The sequence below is a fragment of the Melopsittacus undulatus genome, chromosome 19 (assembly GCF_012275295.1).
Source record: "Melopsittacus undulatus isolate bMelUnd1 chromosome 19, bMelUnd1.mat.Z, whole genome shotgun sequence".
NCBI classification, from domain to species: Eukaryota; Metazoa; Chordata; class Aves; order Psittaciformes; family Psittaculidae; genus Melopsittacus; species Melopsittacus undulatus.
Window position 1 is genome coordinate 1,530,305 of NC_047545.1, and position 17,869 is coordinate 1,548,173.

General features: G+C 58.3%; 2 protein-coding genes across 2 annotated transcripts; both read left to right on the forward strand.

The window, feature by feature from the left end:
* Positions 1-1,729: 1,729 nt before the first annotated feature.
* On the forward strand, positions 1,730-13,624 carry CERS1 (ceramide synthase 1). The gene is made up of 7 exons (XM_034070777.1): positions 1,730-1,951; positions 9,301-9,460; positions 10,049-10,229; positions 10,637-10,798; positions 11,626-11,773; positions 12,309-12,457; positions 12,856-13,624. The coding sequence occupies exons 1-7, from the start codon at positions 1,730-1,732 to the stop codon at positions 12,896-12,898; spliced, it is 1,065 nt and encodes a 354-aa protein (XP_033926668.1). The 3' UTR covers positions 12,899-13,624.
* A 51-nt stretch (positions 13,625-13,675) lies between these two features.
* On the forward strand, positions 13,676-17,002 carry GDF1 (growth differentiation factor 1). The gene is made up of 2 exons (XM_034070776.1): positions 13,676-14,817; positions 15,674-17,002. The coding sequence occupies exons 1-2, from the start codon at positions 14,541-14,543 to the stop codon at positions 16,465-16,467; spliced, it is 1,071 nt and encodes a 356-aa protein (XP_033926667.1). The 5' UTR covers positions 13,676-14,540; the 3' UTR covers positions 16,468-17,002.
* Positions 17,003-17,869: the final 867 nt, after the last annotated feature.

The window sequence follows — 17,869 nt, forward strand, 5'->3', positions numbered from 1 at the left end:
TACTGCTGGTGAGAGAGAAGCCTTCCCCAGAATAAAGCTAATCCCATTGTAACAGGCTCAGCCTTAATCTTACATTGGTAAAATGCAGCAGCCCATATGTGGAGCCAGGGCAGTACCTCCTGTGGTACACATGGAGGTCACCGCTCACTTCTGCAGGTGTGATGGTTGTGGAACATAACGTGACTCTGTGTGTGCTGTGGCTCCTGCCTGCTGTTCACAGGACAATGCTGCTGAAGCCACGATGCAGAGCACAGAGTCTGAGCAGAGCCCTGGGCTGGGACCTCCTGGCCTCTGATGTTTGAATTACCATTTGGGTTGCCTTTGGGGAGGGGGAGAAGAGGGGTTTGTGCTCCACTCTGAATGTGCCTGACGACTTTCCTTTGTGCCCACCTCTCCTGCTTGCTCTGAAAGGGCTCATTGTCTCTCCTTGGCGGCTTTAGCCAGCAGCTATTTTCAGTGAGGGGTTATTCCTGCTCTGGGCCTGGATGAATGTTCCCTTTGTAGAGCTGTCTGAGGGAGCTGTGAAAGGGGCTTCTGTGTCCGGGGGCAGCCATTATCCACTTGATGGGCCATGATAAATTGACTTAAAAACATAAACAATAAAAGCAAGGGGCAGCAGGAGCCAGCACTGGCCCTGGCAGGAGGGGAACATGGTGTTCAGACCCCTGAGAGGAAGGAGTTGGTGTTTTCTCACTGCTGCCCAGTTCGAGAGGTTCAAGGGAGCTCGAGGGCACAATGGTTGTGGTCAGAGGAATGGCTTTCTGGGAGAGGAAGCTCATTTCTGTTTGTCTTTTTCTCTCCCTGTCAAGCTGGTTCACGTCACAGTTCATGGGGGCCTGTGTTGCTGATGGTTATTCTCCATCTCTTGTAATCCAGGATCCCCCAGCTGTAATTTAGCTGATGGTTCTGGGGCAGATGGACAGAGCTGAAACCAAACCCTGCTGAGCTGCTCCAGGTCCTCTTGTGCCTTGCCAGAAGCCAGTTCAAGTGTTGATATTTTAAGGGACTCTACATCTTAAACTCGGGTTTCTTCCAGTGACCCCAGTGTCAGGCTGTCTTTGTGACTGGATGGATCACTGAGCACATCCCCAGTAAGATTCCCCTTCTCTGGAACAGCAGTGGGCTGGGGTGGAAGCTGCCTGCCTGCTGCAGGAGGCACTGGAGCAACTCTTCCAGCAGGAGACCTTTAAGGAAGGGGTGTTTGCAGCTTTCAGGTGCATCTCACGATTGCAGACCCCCTGCAGCTGCAGCAGATGCCCCAGTAGAGCTGTTGCAGAGGTGGGAGCTCTCAGTTGCTGTGTGAGGAAAGGACGAATCTGCTGCCGGTTGCAGAGAGGTATGGAAAACAAAAGCGAGCTGCAGAAACGTTTCTCTTTGCATCTCATTGAAGGGGCTTTGGCTATTGGGGACTGCAGGAGCTCGGTGTGCACTGCGGGGAACCTCCAGCCCCTGTGGCTGCCCGAAGGGTGCCCCTCGTTCCCCTGCTCTGCCATCAACCTCCCTCTCTCCGCACTAAACTATGAGCCGCTCAGCTTCATTCCGCTCATTAACGGGCCCTAATGAGCCCCTGCCCCTCCCCGTGCTCATTCACGGGCCGCTCCAGGAGCTGCGGGGAGCGGAGCCCGAAGGGGCGGCTCTTAGGGCCCGGTAACGGAGCGGGGGGGGGGGGGGGTAGAGCCCCGGCCCGCCCCGCGGAGCGTGCGCGGAGCCGGCGGGCAGCGGGAGCGCCATGCGGGCCCCCGAGCCCATGCCCGGCTACGGGCTCCTGCTGCGGCGGAGCTACCGGAGCCTGGCGGCGGCCGCAAGGGGCTGCACCGACTGCGGCTGGGACCTGGCGCTGCGCACCTGGGCCGAGAGCGCGCAGCTGGGCTGGGCCGAGCTGCTCCTGTGCGCGCTCGGGGCGCTGGGCTGGACCGCGCTGCGCTGCGCATCCGCACGGAGCCTCTTTCGGGTCAGTGCCGGGGTGCGGGATGGATGGGGGGGGGAGGGTTCTCCTTCCTCCCGTTGCGGAGCCCCCCCCCCCCGGGGCTGCCGGTGCCTCCCTGCGGCTCGGCCGGGGCTGTAGGGAACGTGTCCGTGTCCGTGTCCGTGCCCGTGTCCGTGCCCGTGTCCGTGCCCGTGTCCGTGCCCGTGTCCGTGCCCGTGTCCGTGTCCGTGTCCGTGCCCGTGCCCGTGCCCGTGTCCGTGCCCGCAGGGATGCGCCGCAGACCCGGGCTGAGCTGCTGCGAGCGTGGGGGTGCCGCGATGGGAGCCCCCGCACGGCTCTGCCGGCCCTGGTACCCTCCGTGGGGCTGTGTGAGGGGCAGGGGGAGCAGGATGTGCCCCAGAGCGGGGAACGGCGCTGGTTAATCTCGCACCGTGATAAGTGTGTGTCATGAGCAGAGACCTCCCCTCTCCGATGGCTCAGTCCCAGCTGAGCCCATCTCCTCTAGGCTGCTGTCCTGGAGAGATGCTCCACGATTATCTTGGCCTTGGTAGGACTCGAGGGGCAGAAGCAGGGGGAGATGCGGTGTTCTGGGGCAGGGGATTGCTGTTGGGGATGCAGGGACAGCCCTTTTCTCACCCATCCATGACTATGGTGGCCCGAGGCCTTGAGCATAGAATCACAGCATCAGCCAGGTTGGAGACGACCTTTAAGATCATCAGGTCCAGCGTTACCCCAGGACTAAACCGCGGCTCCGAGGGCCTCATGTACATGCATCCAACAGGATTCCCTGCGGCTCCATGGGACAGGCCCTGTTCCCTGGGTGAGCTGCTTCCCTGGAGGTAATTCCCTTTGTGCTCCAGTTCCTCCTTGTGCCGGGCTCACCTTTACTGGGGGTCAGAGAAGGGAAAGAGGAGCTCTTGGTGGTGTGGAGCCTGCTCAGTGCTCCCAAGGACACTTGGCAGCGTGTCCCAATGCTGAGCTGTTGTTCCCTGCGAGAAATGGGTCACTTGTAACTGCAGAAGGGGGGAGGATTTGAGCTGGTTTCTTGTGGCTTCATCAGCATCTGTGTGTGTCAGTGATGTGCTGCAGAGGGAACTGCCACAGCATGGGGTTTCTGCCAGCAGATAGGTGGCTGGGGAGCAGCAGGGAGGGATGAAGCTCTCCATGGATATATGTGTGTGTGTATCCCAAGCTTTTCTCTGTTGGTTTTGCTGGAGTTGCTCTGGGAAAAGATGGAGGTTGTGGCTTTTATTCTAAACTCTGGCAGTGTTCAGGAAATCATTTGCATCATAAAATGGTTTGGGTTGAAGGGACCTTAAAGCTGCTCCAGCTCCAACCCCTGCCATGGGGACCCCTTCCAGTGGAGCAGCTGCTCCAAGCCCCTGTGTCCAACCTGGCCTTGAGCACTGCCAGGGATGGGGCAGCCACAGCTTCTCTGGGCACCCTGTGCCAGCACCTCAGCACCCTCACAGGGAACAGCTTCTGCCTCAGAGCTCAGCTCAGTCTCCCCTCGGGCAGGTTCAAGCCATTCCCCTTGGCCTGTCCCTACAGGCCCTTTTTCCCAAGCCCCTCTCCAGGTTTCCTGCAGCCCCTTTAGGCACTGGAGCTGCTCTAAGGTCTCCCTTTAAGGATCCTTCTCCAGGCTGCCCCAGCTCAGCTCTCTCAGCCTGGCTCCAGAGCAGAGCTGCTCTAGCCCTTGAACCCACTTGAGCAGGTCCACAACCCTCTTGTGCTGGGGGCCCCTGTTGTGTTGTATTCCCTGGTCCCTGTATGGCAGCAGTAGAATGGGGTCATTCCAGAGGGAAGTCAGGGAGAAGAAAGACCAGTTTAACGCTGGGAGGAGATCTCTCCCCTGCACAGGCATCACTTCCCAGTGCAGGCTCGGAGAGCATCTGCCCTCACCTTGAGCCTCTTCATGTTCCCTGCAAGAACTGAAACCCTCCGGTTACCAAAGTGCCCTGGGAGCCTGGAGCTGCCTTCCTGCATGGCAGCTATAAATAATGAACCTCACCATGGGGACTCTGGTTCCCTGCATCGGAGGAGGAAGTGCCTCTCACCACAAGCCTTTGATGCTCTGCACTTGAACTGCACCTTACTTAGCTTTGGCCATGACCACTCTGCTGAGAAACGAGTGTGTTAAAGCCACGTTCCTCTTCCTGTGCTGTCTGTGTGGCCCCATTCTGATCAGTGGGATGGACAGAAGGGGAGGAAGGCTCCTTGCTCCTAGCACCATAGCAGCATTGAACCTGCACCATCTTTAGCACAGGAGGTCTCCCAGCTGGGTTGGTGGCAGAGGTTGTGCCTGATGGAGGGTTTGGATTTGGGAATGTGGGCAGGTTACAGCAGCTGGGGCCTGTGTTAGAGGTGGTTTTCCCACCATCCTTAGAGCAGAGATGGATTTTGGCCTCCTGTTCCTGACCACCCCTGTCCTTGCTGTGACCCTGGGTGGAAAGAGCTGCCGCAGGCTCTGGGGAGCCTTGATTAGAAAGCAGCAACCTGAGCATCTCTGTTAATGAACCCCTATGGAGGCAGCTGAGCCTGGCAGTGCCCAAGCCAAGCGCTGCTGGAATGGGACCAGGCAGCTCCACTTGGGAAAGGCTTAGTGAAGCACCTGGAGCTCAGCTTGCTGTGCTGGCAGCTGCCCTCCCAGGCAGGTCCTGAGGACTTGAACCCAGGTCTGCTCTTAGTTTCCATGCACAAAGATGACCTGGAATGGCTGTGGTGAGGCTGGACAGACACCTGCAGCCCTCAAGTCCCCTGAGTTCTTTCTTGCTTGAAGCTGAAGTCTCCAGAATCCATAAGTGAGAAAAATCCACTCTATAAAATGTTACTGGGGGGCTTGGGACAAGGGATGTAGGGACAGGCCAAGGGGAATGGCTTGAACCTGCCCAAGAGAGGGGAGACTGAGCTGAGCTCTTAGGCAGAAGCTGTTCCCTGTGAGGGTGCTGAGGCGCTGGCACAGGGTGCCCAGAGAAGCTGTGGCTGCCCCATCCCTGGCAGTGCTCAAGGCCAGGTTGGACACAGGGGCTTGGAGCAGCTGCTCCAGTGGAAGGGGTCCCTGCCCGTGGCACTGGATGAGCTTTAAGATCCCTTCAGTTCTATAAACAGCAACCTCTGAACTGGTGCTGTGGGTCAGGCATCACCTCCATCCTTACCAGCCCTTTGCCTTTTCCCTGCAGTGGGTCAGTGTTCCCCATTTGTGGGCACACACAACGAGCTCCCTTAGTGGGGTCCAGCTCTGTGGGACATTGCAGTGTCCTCCGCAAGGAAAAGTGTTGTGTAAATGAAAAGCTATGCTCTGGAAAGCAGTGTTTCCATGCGAGTGATACAGCCCTGCCCTGGGAAGGACGTGGAAGCTGGAAAGCCACAGTTCCCATTATCCCTATCAGAGCTTTATGCAACCTACAGGATTGGTTTTTCCGAGCCCCAGCACTGGATGTGTGGCTTGAGGGGGGAATTATCACGGCCCCCACACTGCCCACTCTGTGCTGCTCTGCTCCAGCAATGGACCCCAGTGAGCCCTGCTGCTGCTGCCATCCTCATCCTGCTGTGCTCTGCCTGTTGGAAGCACAACCCCTGGACGCTGGGGGGGGGGGAAGCCACAACAATGGGGCCTTTCTTCACCCCATGGGGTGACGCTGCTGGGAGTGGGGGCTATGCTCCCTGTGTCAGCAGTGGGGCAGGGGGAGGTTCTTCAGCCCCACAGCACCCTATGGGTGCTGGCTCTTGTCTTCAGAGCGTGTCTGCTGCAGTGTTTCCCTCTTGGGGGGCAAATGGCAGTGCTTGCAGAGGGGCTGAGCAAGGAGTGAGGTCTGCTGCCTTGCTGCTGCTGTCAGCACCTTCTGCTTCGTGGTTGTCTAACACGGCTTCCTGGTGCCTTCACCGCTGGGCAGGCAGGGAAGCTGAGGCTGCCTGGTGCTGGAGCAATCCCTGCTGTGCTCAGTGCCATCATCATCAGTGCATTCCCCTTTCACACTGGGCTTGGGTCTGCAGGCTCCAAGAGACTCATTTATCCCAGGATCCCAGCCTGATTTGGGTTGAAGGGATCTTAAAGCTCATCCAGTGCCAGGGCAGGGACCCCTTCCACTGGAGCAGCTGCTCCAAGCCCCTGTGTCCAACCTGGCCTTGAGCACTGCCAGGGATGGGGCAGCCACAGCTTCTCTGGGCACCCTGTGCCAACGCCTCAGCACCCTCCCAGGGAACAGCTTCTGCCTAAGAGCTCAGCTCAATCTCCCCTCTCTTGGGCAGGTTCAAGCCATTCCCATTGTCCCATCCCTCCAGGCCCTTGTCCCAAGCCCCTCTCCAGGTTTCCTGTAGGCAAGGATTTTCCTCAGCTTTACAGAACTGTGTTTTCCTGCCTCTTCCCTTCCGTAGCCCCTGTGCCCCATCCCTGCTGTGGTGTCGGGGGGTGGCAGCCAGTCCAGGCTGGATACAGAGGGAACAGAGCCCATTGGGGTGGAAAAGCCCCACTGCAGCTTGGAGCATCCCCAGGCTGTGCTGTGGGGAGCTGAGCCGCTGGCCTGGAAGGGGCAGGAGCTGTTGGTTGCAGCTGGGGTTTGAATTGGAGCTCTGCTTGCTCATCATTATCATCTGCATTGAGTAAAAGCTGATGTCAAGCTGCCAGTTCCCAGCTCAGGGTGCTCTGTGCCAGCCATTCCTTTGTGTTCCTTTGGGGAACACGTTGTGCCCGGGAGCCAGACGCAGCTCGGATGGGACTTGGCCGGGTGCTGGTCCCTGGGCTGGGGGTGGCAGTGGCCATAGGGGCAGACTGGGGGGGTTACGGTGCCTCTGTGACAAGGCTCCATTCATAACCCATCCCTGCAGCCTGCGGGGTGCTGCAGGCACTCGTGCCCTGCTGCTGTGGCTGGGTGTCAATGAGAGGGGACCGGCTGCTTTCCTCTGGTGCTGCAGGCTGTGGAAAGGGAGAGGAAAGGAGTTGTTCTTTTCCTGACGCTCAGCAGAGCTGTGGGCAGCCACAGCTCCCATTCGGTTTCTCTTTGCAGCTCCAAGCTGCTCAGGGTGTGTGTGATGCTGTGTGGTGATGCTGTGTGGTGATGCTGTGTGTGATGCTGTGTGGTGATGCTGTGGGGGAACAGGCACGTCCCCCAGCGTGGGCAATTGTGCAGGTGAATCAGAAGCTGCCTGTGAAGGTTTGCGTGGGGGTAACGGGAAGGAGGAGGAGGAGGGAGGAAGAGCAGGCTGCCCTTCAAGCAAAGCCCTGCTTGCCAAGAGCCTTGGGCTCTTTCAGCCGGAGCCAGATCCGCTGCTCCCACCGCAGCACCCGTCACCCCTAGCAACAGGCATCGCTGCTCCGTTGCTATGGGAACAGCAGCAGGGTGATGGGAGGACACCTTGCACATCTCCCACCTATTGCAGGTCTGGGCCTCTCCTTGTGCTTCCCTGTGCAAGTGGTCCAGGTTTTGGTGGGGTCTCAGCAGGGACATTACTTTGTGCCCCCAACCCCTGTGTGATGCTGGGTCTCTGCAGTTCCTTCTCTGTGTCTGCTCTAGAGCTCAGTCCCATTTCCAAAGTGCCTCAGATGCCCCATGGCTGTTGAAGGGAGGAAGAGGAGGGTCTCTCCAGGGCTTGTCATTAACCATCAGGGTTAAAGCCTCTTTGGAGCATCAGCCATCACATGGAGCAGGGTCACCCAGCTTGGGTGCTGCTGCCATGCCTGCAGTGGGCTGTTCGTGCGGGTGGTATGTGCCTGCCCCATGGGTGATGATGCTTGTCTCTGCCCACCCGGGGTGGGAACAAGTGGTGTTCTTCCCCCTTTGCAGATGAGGTGCAGAGATGCAGGGACTGGTGATGGGCTGGTGATGGGCAGCAAAGCTGCAACAGGGATTTGAGGCTGAGCTCAGCATCCTAAACTGAGCCCATCTGAGGAGGGCAGGGGCTCTGCTGTGTAGCATGGTGAGCTGCCCCCATCCGTGAGCCTCTCCTGTGCTCCGCTGGATGGAGACACAAATAATTCATGCTCTCTGGGCTCAGGGCTTTCTGGCTCTGCATTATTCATTCCCCCTTCAAGCTTCCTCCTCTTTTTCCTCCTGTGGCTCCTGTTGGAAGAAGCCTTGGCAGCAGTGTGCTCCTGGGCTCATGGATGGCCATGCTGTGAATGCGAGATGCATGTGGGAGGCCAGGGCTGTAGGGGATGACTTGGCAGAGCTTTGTGGGGCTGGTGCTTCCAGAGCTGACCAGTGCTGGGAAACTCAGAGCTTAGAACAAAGCACTTTGGGGCTGGGATAATGCTTGGAGTGGAGTCCTTTGACAATCTGATGCGGAGAGGGGCTAAAAGCCAGAGCAGCCACTGCCTGGGGACAGCTGGGGCCTTAATATAGCCTTTGAGCATCCAGGAGCTGGGAAGTGCTGCACTGGGGCAGGGTACAGAGGGTTTGCAGGCATTTCATTGTCATCTGGAGCATGTCTGGTCTCTCTCTTGGGTGTTATCTGCGTTTCAAGCAGTGATGGTTCCCCTTGGACCCTGAGCTGGCTGTGGCTGACAGGGCTCTGTCACCCTGTGATGGATGGGAAGCAGGAATGGTGCCTGGGGTTCCTCAGCTGCTGCAGGGGTCCGGAGCCGAGGGCAGGCTCCAGCACCACTCGCTGCCCGGCACACGGACCCAGGTGGAGGATGGAGCCGCTCCAGGTCACCCCTATGGAGCCAAGGCTCCTTAATGCTGGGGCTTTGCTTTTGGTCTCATTTCCAAGCTGTCCCTGGCCCCGTGGCCCTGCACTGCTACAGGCAGCCCCTGGTGCATGGGGCCCCTGTGTCCAACCTGGCCTTGAGCACTGCCAGGGATGGGGCAGCCACAGCTGCTCTGGGCACCCTGTGCCAGCGCCTCAGCACCCTCACAGGGAGCAGCTTCTGCCTAAGAGCTCAGCTCAGTCTCCCCTCGGGCAGGTTCAAGCCATTCCCCTTGGCCTGTCCCTACAGGCCCTTGTATCAGTGCTGCTCAGCTCTAAAAGCTGCTTGGGACCGAGTGACACAAGAGGTCCTGGTGCCCCAGCCTGTTCCGACCCCATCACCTGCAGAGCCCCTGCAGGGCCCTTGCTGGGGAGCAGCGTGTGGGGTGTGAGGGCTCTGCTCTGGGTTGGCAGTGCTTTGGGGTCCGGATGCTCAGGGCAGTTATAGGATCCTCCTCTGGGTTTCCTTGGGCTGGGTTTTGATGCTCTGAGTTCTTGTGTTCTGCAGAGCCAGCCCTGACCAGCCCAGCTCCTGGAGCAAGGGCATGGAGCTGTGCCCAGCCCATGGCACACAGGCTCCTGCCTTCCCTGCCAGGCTTTGCTTTCGCAGCCTCTGTCCAGAGCCTCTTTGACCTCCTTGTTCCTGTCTCTTTGCCCTGTGTGAGGATGCTTCTCTTCTCTCCTTGCAGCCCTTTGGGGAGTGGTGCAACTTGCGGCCGAAAGATGCTGCCAAGATGCCAGAGAGTGCCTGGAAGCTGCTTTTCTACACGATATCCTGGTCGTATGGCATCTACCTGCTCTTCTTCACTGACTACCCCTTCTTCTATGACCCACCTTCTGTCTTTTATGGTACAGTAAGAGCCTGGGAGAGGTGGGGATGGATTAAGATGTTCAGGTTCATAGAATGTATGGGTTGGCTGAGGGAATGGGAATTGGGGTGAGCAAAAGAGAAGACCCAACCCCTAAATTGCCTTTCGTATGATGCTGTGGGTACCATAGAAAGGGCACAGCAGGCTCTGTTCATTTCGTTAGAGAGTCACCTAGTGGCTATGGCAGGGGCTGGGATGTGTCTGGGGAAGGGGATCAAGTAGCTAAAGCAGGAGAGAAGTAAATCATTGAACCTCAGACTGATCTGGGTTGGAAGGGACCTCAAAGCTCATCCAGTTCCAACCCCCTGCCATGGGCAGGGACACCTTCCACAAGCCTCGTCCAGCCTGGCCTTGAGCAGTTCCAGGGCTTCTCTCTTAGATCTAGGGTTGAGAGTGGGTCTAATGCCAAAGCAGCATTTGGGAGCTGGGATACCTGGGTTCCTTTAGGGCCTTTGCATCTGGGATGACCTGAGAGGGGCCCTGAGCACAGCGAAGTGCTGGGGCTGCCTGGGACAGCTCTGTCCTGTCTCTGCTCCATGCTCACTGGGGTGCCTCTGTCCCACCCTAGGCTGGCAGAAGGGCATGGATGTGCCCACGGACATCGCCATCGCCTACCTGATGCAGGGCAGCTTCTATGGGCACTCCATCTACGCCACAGCCTACATGGACACGTGGCGCAAGGACTCGGTGGTGATGCTCCTGCACCACGTCGTGGCACTGACCCTCATAGCCTGCTCCTATGCCTTCAGGTGAGGTCCTGCCTGGGGCTCTGCTGCATCTCATGGGCTCTTGTTGGGCTTTGCCCTCCCTCCTTACCCTGCCTGCATGTACCACAGCACTCAGCAGCCCTTGTACCACGTTGCTGTGCTGTGCCCTGCCAGGTCCGGGTGTCCATAGAACCATAGAATAGTCAGGGTTGGAAAGGACCTTAAGATCATCCAGTTCCAACCCCCTGCCATGGGCAGGGACACCTCACACTAACCCATATCACCCAAGGCTTCATCCAACCTGGCCTTGAACACTGCCAGGGATGGAGCATTCACAACCTCCCTGGGCAACCCATTCCATCTTCTCCCAGTGTACTGGACTGTGGGTGCTGAGTGCTAACGTGAACCCGTTGCCCCATGCATCTCCCTGCTCCTCTTTTCCCCTGCAGGTACCACAACGTGGGCATCCTCGTGCTCTTCCTGCACGACGTCAATGATATCCAGCTGGAATTCACCAAGCTCAACGTCTACTTCAAGCACCGGGGGGGTGTCTACCATCGCCTCAATGATGTCCTCTCCAACATCGGCTGCCTCACCTTCACCATCAGCTGGTCAGTTTGGCTCATCCCACTCCCCACCCTCCTCACCAGCTTTGCAATCCCCCCCCCTCTGGTGCCTCGGGGTACAGGGCTGGGTTTGTGTGCATGGGAACCAGCCCTTCCAAGAAGAGGTTCCCGCAGAGCCTGACCCCATGCTGGGCTTGGAATCCTTCTGTAGTCACTTTGCTGTCTGTCACCACAGAAGTGCCTGTGAAATATGGCTTGCAGCGTGACAAATGACCCCAGGGGAGCAGGAGCTGGGGCCATTTTCCCACTCGCTTGGTGTGAGCAGTAAGAAAGGCAAGAAGGAAAGAGGCTTTGGGGCTGTCCCAGGTTCCAGCCTTGCTGTTCCTCCTGGGGCCAGGCAGGAGGGGAACGTGCAGGTTGTCTCCTCCTTTGTCTCCTTCCTCCCTCTTTGAGGGGTGGCAGCAAGAGGCTTTGAGGCAAGGAGAGCAGCAAAGGTTTGCAGTGATTCACTAGGGATGCACAGGGCTAAGGAAACCTTCCTGCTCCAGCTGAGATGATTTACGGTGTGGGCCTGCCCCTACCCTGCAAACACTCCCCCTCCAGCCAGCCTCTGGTGCCAGACCCTTTCTGCCCACAGAAACTGTATTCTCCCTTCAGTAGCTGCCCTTCTGCAGGCTCTATGTGCAGCCCTGTCTGGAGCCAGGCCTGGAAACCCAAGGCAGATGCCAGGAGCAGGGGATGTGGGTGCAAGGGGAGTGGGTGAGAGCTGCCTGCAGGCAGGAGGTCATGCTGGGGATGCTGTGCTGGGTCTCTCCCCTCTCTTGGGATCCCTGTGGGATGCTGAACCCACCCTGCTCCCTCTGCCCTGGCAGGTTCTGGTTCCGTCTCTACTGGTTCCCCCTCAAGGTGCTCTACGCCACTTGCTACTCCAGCCTCCAGTTGGTCCCTAATATCCCCTTCTACTTCTTCTTCAATGCTCTGCTCCTTGTCCTCACTCTGATGAACATCTACTGGTTCCTGGTGAGTGGGGGGAGCTCAGCAGCCCCTGCACTGGCTTCTCCCTCCTCTGCTGCTCCTGCATGGTGCCTGCTGCCTGTCTTGGGAGCAGCTCAGGGGACTGCAGGGGGGAGGAGGGAAGCTCAGCTCAGTGCCTGGGGGGCTTCTCCTGCTGGAATTCCCAGTGTGATCCATGGGGAGGGGGTGATAACAGCAGTTATCACTGCTAGGCTGGAACTTGATGTGGGTGTAAATGCTCTGGTGTCCCCAAAGCCTGGGGCAGGGAGGGGGTGCAGGAAGGGTGGACTTGGAGGTCTCACAACCCTGGGCACAGCAGGGTACATCCGAGTTCATCATGCCATGGGAATGAAGCAGGTTAAGGGCAGTTGCAGGAGCGCTGCTTCCCCCAGGGCTTTGGCTGGCCCAGAGGGATCTGCCTGCCCCTTCTTGGGCTTAAGGAGAGCAGAGCAAGGTCCCACGTACCAAAAGGGAGTGAGCAGGTTGGGAGGAACAGCTCTCAGCCTTGGTGTCTGTGGCTGATGGTGTCTCTCCCCCACAGTACATCGTCCTGTTTGTGGCCAAGGTGCTGATGGGGCAGATGCAGGAGGTGAATGATGTGCGTGAGTACGACGTGGAGGACAGCAAGAAACCCACAGCGACCAAGAAGAAGGAGGCTGGACTCCAACTGCCCCATGCTCTGAAAGAAGGGTACGTGGCAGGGGGTGACATGGGGACAGCATCTGTGGGCTGGGGGGGGGATGCTGGCAGAGACCCAGGACCCTGGAGCCGCTGTCAGGGGTTCATTGGTGAGCATAGAGACAGAAGATCTCTTGACACAGAGTACAGAACATTGCTGCAGGTATCAGGAAGGGCTCTGTGTCCCCATGGCAGGCACTGTGGGTGTCTGTCTGTCTTTCTGTCCTGTGGATGCTCACCCAGCCCTTCCCCTGCTCGCTGTGTAGGGCTGGCTCTGTGCTTGAGGCTCTGAGCAGCATCTCTGCTTCATGTGATGGGCAGAGCCTGGCAGGGCAGCTCTGGCCTCAGCAGTGATGTGTAACAGGAAGGGGGATGAGGTCGGTGCTCACAGCCCCTCTGCTCTCCTGCAGGATGCACCTCAAGAATGGACTCGTGAAGGACAAGCGGTTGTGAGGGACACGGAGCTGGGGCTGCCCCAGGACTCAAACCCAGCACGAGGAGAGCTTCATCCCTGCCACCCCTTCACCCCCTGCCCGGAGCCGGGGGAGGCACCACTGACAGGATCAGGCCCCTCCTGGGGCTTGGCTGTGACCAGGCTTCACCTGATGCTCGTGTGCTTTCTGTAGCCAGCCCGTGCTGGTTCAGCTGGGGCTGGTGGCTTTGCTGGTCCAGGTAGGATTTGGAGCTGGCTTTAGGTCCCCTGGTGTTTCTTCTGTCGCTCCATCCCTTGGCTGCTCTCAGTCCCTTTGTGGTATTCCCTGTCTTTACTGTTGGACCCTTCCTCAGCAGCCCCTGGAGGCTCCTCTGCTGGGGAGGAAACGTCCTCTCCTGCATGGGCAGCACCGTCCCAGGCCAGGGGAGCCTCTTGGGGACTAGAGGTGATGTGGGGCACCTCTGAGCCTTCCTCCTCAGGAGGGGTCCCACATCTGCCTGCAGGCTCAGCACAGCTTCCATGAGCCAGCCTGCCTGGAACCCCAGCCCTGGAGTGTTAGTGCAGCCTCCTGGCCTAGCCAGGAGCTTGACTTTGCTTATAAAGCCAATGTAGATGTGAAGAGTTGCTCAGAAAGCCAGGCCCAGTCCTGCAGGGTCCCCTGCTGAGGGGTCTCCAGGCCCTCACCCAGCAGCATCTGCTTGCTCAAGAACACACAGCTCCTGCTCCTTGGGTTAGTTTTCCAGGCAGGGTTGGCCTGAGCCTTGTCCCCAGGCTGTGTCTGTGCTGGGCAGCCCCATTGCTCTCCCCTTGCAGGGCCAGGGCTGCTCCTGTGTCTGTGCTGGGATGTGCAGCTCCCTCCCAGCATGAGGGGGGGATTCAGGGTGTTAATCCCAGTTCCTTGTGGGTTTATTCCGTGTTTGGGCACTGCATTGAGTCGGATCCAGGGAAGCTCCTTGGGAAACAGAGAGCAAAAGGTGACTTGGGCTGATGGAGCCTGTCCCAGGCTCTGGGATCCAGCCCCTCCTCACCCACCACTGTCTCTGCTTTAGTTCCTTGGCTTTCAAATGGGATTTGCAGGAAGGAGGAAACGAAGGGAACTGAGATCCCAGGTGATGCTTTGCCTCCTGTGTGGAGAAAAAGGACTTTACAGCACTGGCTTCAGCATTCAGCTGGTAACTCCATCTGTGTGTGGCACCAAAAGGGGCAGGGACCCGGCTGGGGATGGGTGCTGATGGCTTCTTGTGCTGCTGTGGGGCTCTGCTTGTGGGCAGGGAGCTGAAGGAAGAGTTGGAAGGTGCTGGAGAGTGATGGCCTTAAGAGAGTGGGATGCTGTGATTGAGAAAACAATGTGGGAGCAGGAGGAGCCTTGGCTCCGTGTCTGGATCCGGGTGGGATGTGTGGGGAAGAGCAGCCCCTTCCCTGTCACCAAGGACTTTGTTGGACCCTGCTGGTGAGGAGATAAAGGAGATTGCAGGAGCTCTGCGGGAGGAGCAGCAGCCTCAAAGGGTTAAGAGATCCGCAGGAGCCTGGAGGGATGCTCCCACCCTCTGCCCAATCCCTCGTGGCACTGAGCACTCCCCAGATCAAAGGCTTCAATCGGCCATCGACACCCCCTGGCTTCAGGTCCCCAGCTGCTCTTTGTCTGCAGGAAGGAGTGGAGCAATGTGGCTTGTCCCCAGCTTCCAGGCCAGCCTGGCCTGGGCTCTCCTCGGTGTGGTGCTGGGCTCCCAGTTACGGCTGCAGGAAAGCTTGCTGTTAAAATCCCTGGGTTTGAGCAGCAAACCCAGCCCCAGAAGCCACACTCCTGTGCCCTCGGTGCTGTGGCGGATCTTCCAGAGCAGGAAAACGCTGCCTTCCACCAGCAACGACCCGGGAGCTGCCTGTAGGGTGGAGGAATTCAATGTCCCCGGGAACATCATCCGTGTCTTCACTGACCAAGGTACAGAAACACCCTGGTTTGGGTCCTGTCTTTTGGAAGCTCTTCTATGGGCTGAGGTCTTGGCTTCTGTCCTTCCTTGGCTGTTTCTTGGGTGCTCATAGGAGAGGCTGGGGGAGGACAGGGCAGTGCTCAGGCACTGCAGTGTCAGCTCTGAGCCCTCTGGATGCTGCATGTGATGGTTTACAGCTAGAAATGGTCCATGGATGAGGGTGTGGAGCTGTGCAAGGCTCTGTCCTGGAGCCACCTCCAGCATCCCAATGGTGCTTATTTCATCCCAGCTGACCTGGCCCATAGGGATGGCTCCTCCATCTGCTGGGATGTGGGTGCAGCAGCCCCAGCATGGGGCAGGGACAGGTTGTGGCCATTTGGCTCAGTCCCTCCTCCTGTTTGTCCTCCTGAGGCCCCTCTGAGCTGTTCCCCCTTACCCAGTTGTCCTCTGGGTCTCTCCTCTTGTGCTTCCAGGTTTCCTGTGAAAAGCTTGGGCTGGTTAAGGCAGGCAGGTTCCCAGCCCCTAAAGTTTGCTGCTGTTTGCTCTCATGTCCCCTCCGTCCCAAACACCCCCCTGGCCTGGGGAAGATGTTAGAGATGGGGAACAGTGTGCACCAAGACGTTAAGTAGCATCAGAGGAGGTGTGGGGATGGCTCTGCAGCATCCTGGTTGTGCCTCCAGCCCTTTCCAAAGGCCGTGGGGCTGCCAGCCCTTCCTGCAGCTTCATCACCTCCAGCCAATGTGTGTGGCTGTACTGTCAGCCCCATCTTCCTCTCGCTTGTGCAGCCAAGAGCTCAAACTGGAGCTGCTCCTGTTCAGAGGAGCAGGGTTGAAACCTCTCCCCCCCCATCTCTTTCTCCTTTGTCAGGCCACTTCATTCACCACGGGCAGCCCCCGGGGCTGCTGTGCCTGCAGAAGCGCCTGTACTTTAACCTCTCCGTGCTGGAGGAGGGCGAGCGCTTGACCATGGCTCAGCTGGAGATCAAATTCAGCCACAACTCCTACCCCAGCCCCGGCCAGGGGCAGGGCTTGGACCTGAGGCTCTACCGCAGCTCCCGGCTGCCTCTGCAGGGGACACCGGCCCCCGAGCACGGCCAGAAGCTGCTGCTGGAGCGTTCCTTTGAGCAGCTCCACAAGGCTCTTGTGTTTGACCTGAGTGGGGTGGCAAGGGACTGGAGATCGCACAGCAGGAACCTGGGCTTGATCCTGGAGATCGCGGGGAGCAGCGGCTGTCCCGGCATCAACTCCTTCCTGGACACATCCCTCCTGGTGGTGACCCTCAGCCAGCAGCAGTGCAGAGCATCCAGGAGGAGGAGGAGTGCTCAGTCCATCCCCATCACCCCCAGCAGCCTCTGCAGGCCCCGGCGGCTCTACATCAGCTTCAGTGATGTGGGATGGGAGAACTGGATCATTGCCCCTCAGGGCTACCTGGCCAACTACTGCCTGGGTGAGTGCCCCTTCCCACTGACCGCCGAGCTCAACAGCACCAACCACGCCATCCTGCAGACCATGGTGCACTCGCTGGACCCCGAGGGGACCCCCCAGCCCTGCTGTGTCCCCGTCAGGCTCTCCCCCATCTCCATCCTCTACTATGATAACAGTGACAACGTGGTGCTGAGGCACTATGAGGACATGGTGGTGGATGAGTGCGGCTGCAGGTAGTGGCATGTGTGCTGCAGGCCCAGCTGGAGCTGTGGATGGGTGCTGGAATAAATCCAAGTGTGTTAAATCGCCCCTGTGCTGGTATTGAGGGAGTTTCCCAGTGGTGCAGCCCTTCCGTTGATGTAACCTCCCACTGGAGGTGCCCTTCTCTACATGCAGTTTGGGGGGGTTCTGGCACTAAGGGGCAGGTGCTGGAGGTGTGAGTGAGTAGGAGCTGGTTCAGCTCCACCGCACCTCCTACGGGGTTATGATCGGCTCTGGTACTGGTTCCATACCCTGTTCTCCACGGGTGATGGCAGCATCAGGCTGGGAATCCCGGACCACTGGTGCTTAGGCTGAGCTGCTGGTGCCAGCGAGGAGAGCACAGCCACAGGGCTGCTGCTTTCCAGCTTTTTGGTTGAATGCTGTAGGTTTGTGCAAACAGAAATAGCTGTTTTTAGTGAACTGCTGCTAGTGCTGCCCCCGGTGCTGTACTGCAGGGATGGGATGCAGCAGCTCCAGCCCTGCTGCAGGAAGAGATAATGTTGTCACTGCCGCAGCTCCGAGTGACTGAATCCCTTCCTGCAGGGCAGAGCCTGGAGTGGGGAGCACTGGCTTCTCTTGCTGGGGGAACTGGGCTGGCTATGGGAGCCCCAGGCTTGGGTGAGGATGGGGTTGAAGCAGTGGGAGGTGATGCTCTGGTGCAGAGCTGAGGGGTATGTGTGTGTGTGAGGGGGAGTTGCTCCCTCCCAGCCTGAGTCTGGGTTTAACTCACGTTGTGTGATGAGACCAGTGGGTGCGTGCGTCCCTGCGCCGGGGGCTGGAGCCCAAGAGCAGCCCCCCATTGCCAGGCCCCATTGCAGGTTATTTGTGGTTCAGTTTTCATTTGGTGCCTAGGGGAAACAGAAGCAGAATCCACGTTAGACTTGAATTTGTTGTGAACCTGAGCCCAGAGCCTAGCTCATGGTTGGTTTGTTCTGCTGCAGTATTCCCTTCCCCACGGGGAGGCACTACAGGTTTAACCACTGTTGGGCTGCTGAGGAAGGGGGGGGGTCCAGTCACCACCCTGGCATAAGGAGCAGAAGCCCAAACCAGGAGTAGCTCAAGGACTGGAGCTGTGTAGCTTACCAATGTTTTCATGTTCTGCTGTTTCTGGAGTAGCAGAAAAGACAAGAGCTCCACTCTGCTTTACTCCAGTGGATGAACAAGAGCTATGCTGAAGCCCATTTCAAGCACTCAGATGGTTTAAGGGCTTAGAGTAGGACTTGACCAAGGCAAAGGCAAGCAAGAGCCTTTTCTTTCATGTTTAGGATGGGCAGGATTAAGAAAACCTGTTAGTAGGTATTGTACCTGTGCTGGGGCAGACTTGGCTTGAAGGAGTCAGCTTACTTAACACATAATAATGCCACCTCCTTACCTGGTT

Excerpts from the sequence above, each read along its gene's own strand:
- CERS1 (XM_034070777.1), top strand. The coding sequence starts at position 1,730 with ATGCGGGCCCCCGAGCCCATGCCCGGCTACGGGCTCCTGCTGCGGCGG. Across the intron at positions 10,230-10,636 it reads GCCTGCTCCTATGCCTTCAG|GTACCACAACGTGGGCATCC; the intron begins GTGAGGTCCTGC and ends TTTCCCCTGCAG. Across the intron at positions 12,458-12,855 it reads CCCCATGCTCTGAAAGAAGG|GATGCACCTCAAGAATGGAC; the intron begins GTACGTGGCAGG and ends GCTCTCCTGCAG.
- GDF1 (XM_034070776.1), top strand. The coding sequence starts at position 14,541 with ATGTGGCTTGTCCCCAGCTTCCAGGCCAGCCTGGCCTGGGCTCTCCTC. Across the intron at positions 14,818-15,673 it reads CCGTGTCTTCACTGACCAAG|GCCACTTCATTCACCACGGG; the intron begins GTACAGAAACAC and ends CTCCTTTGTCAG.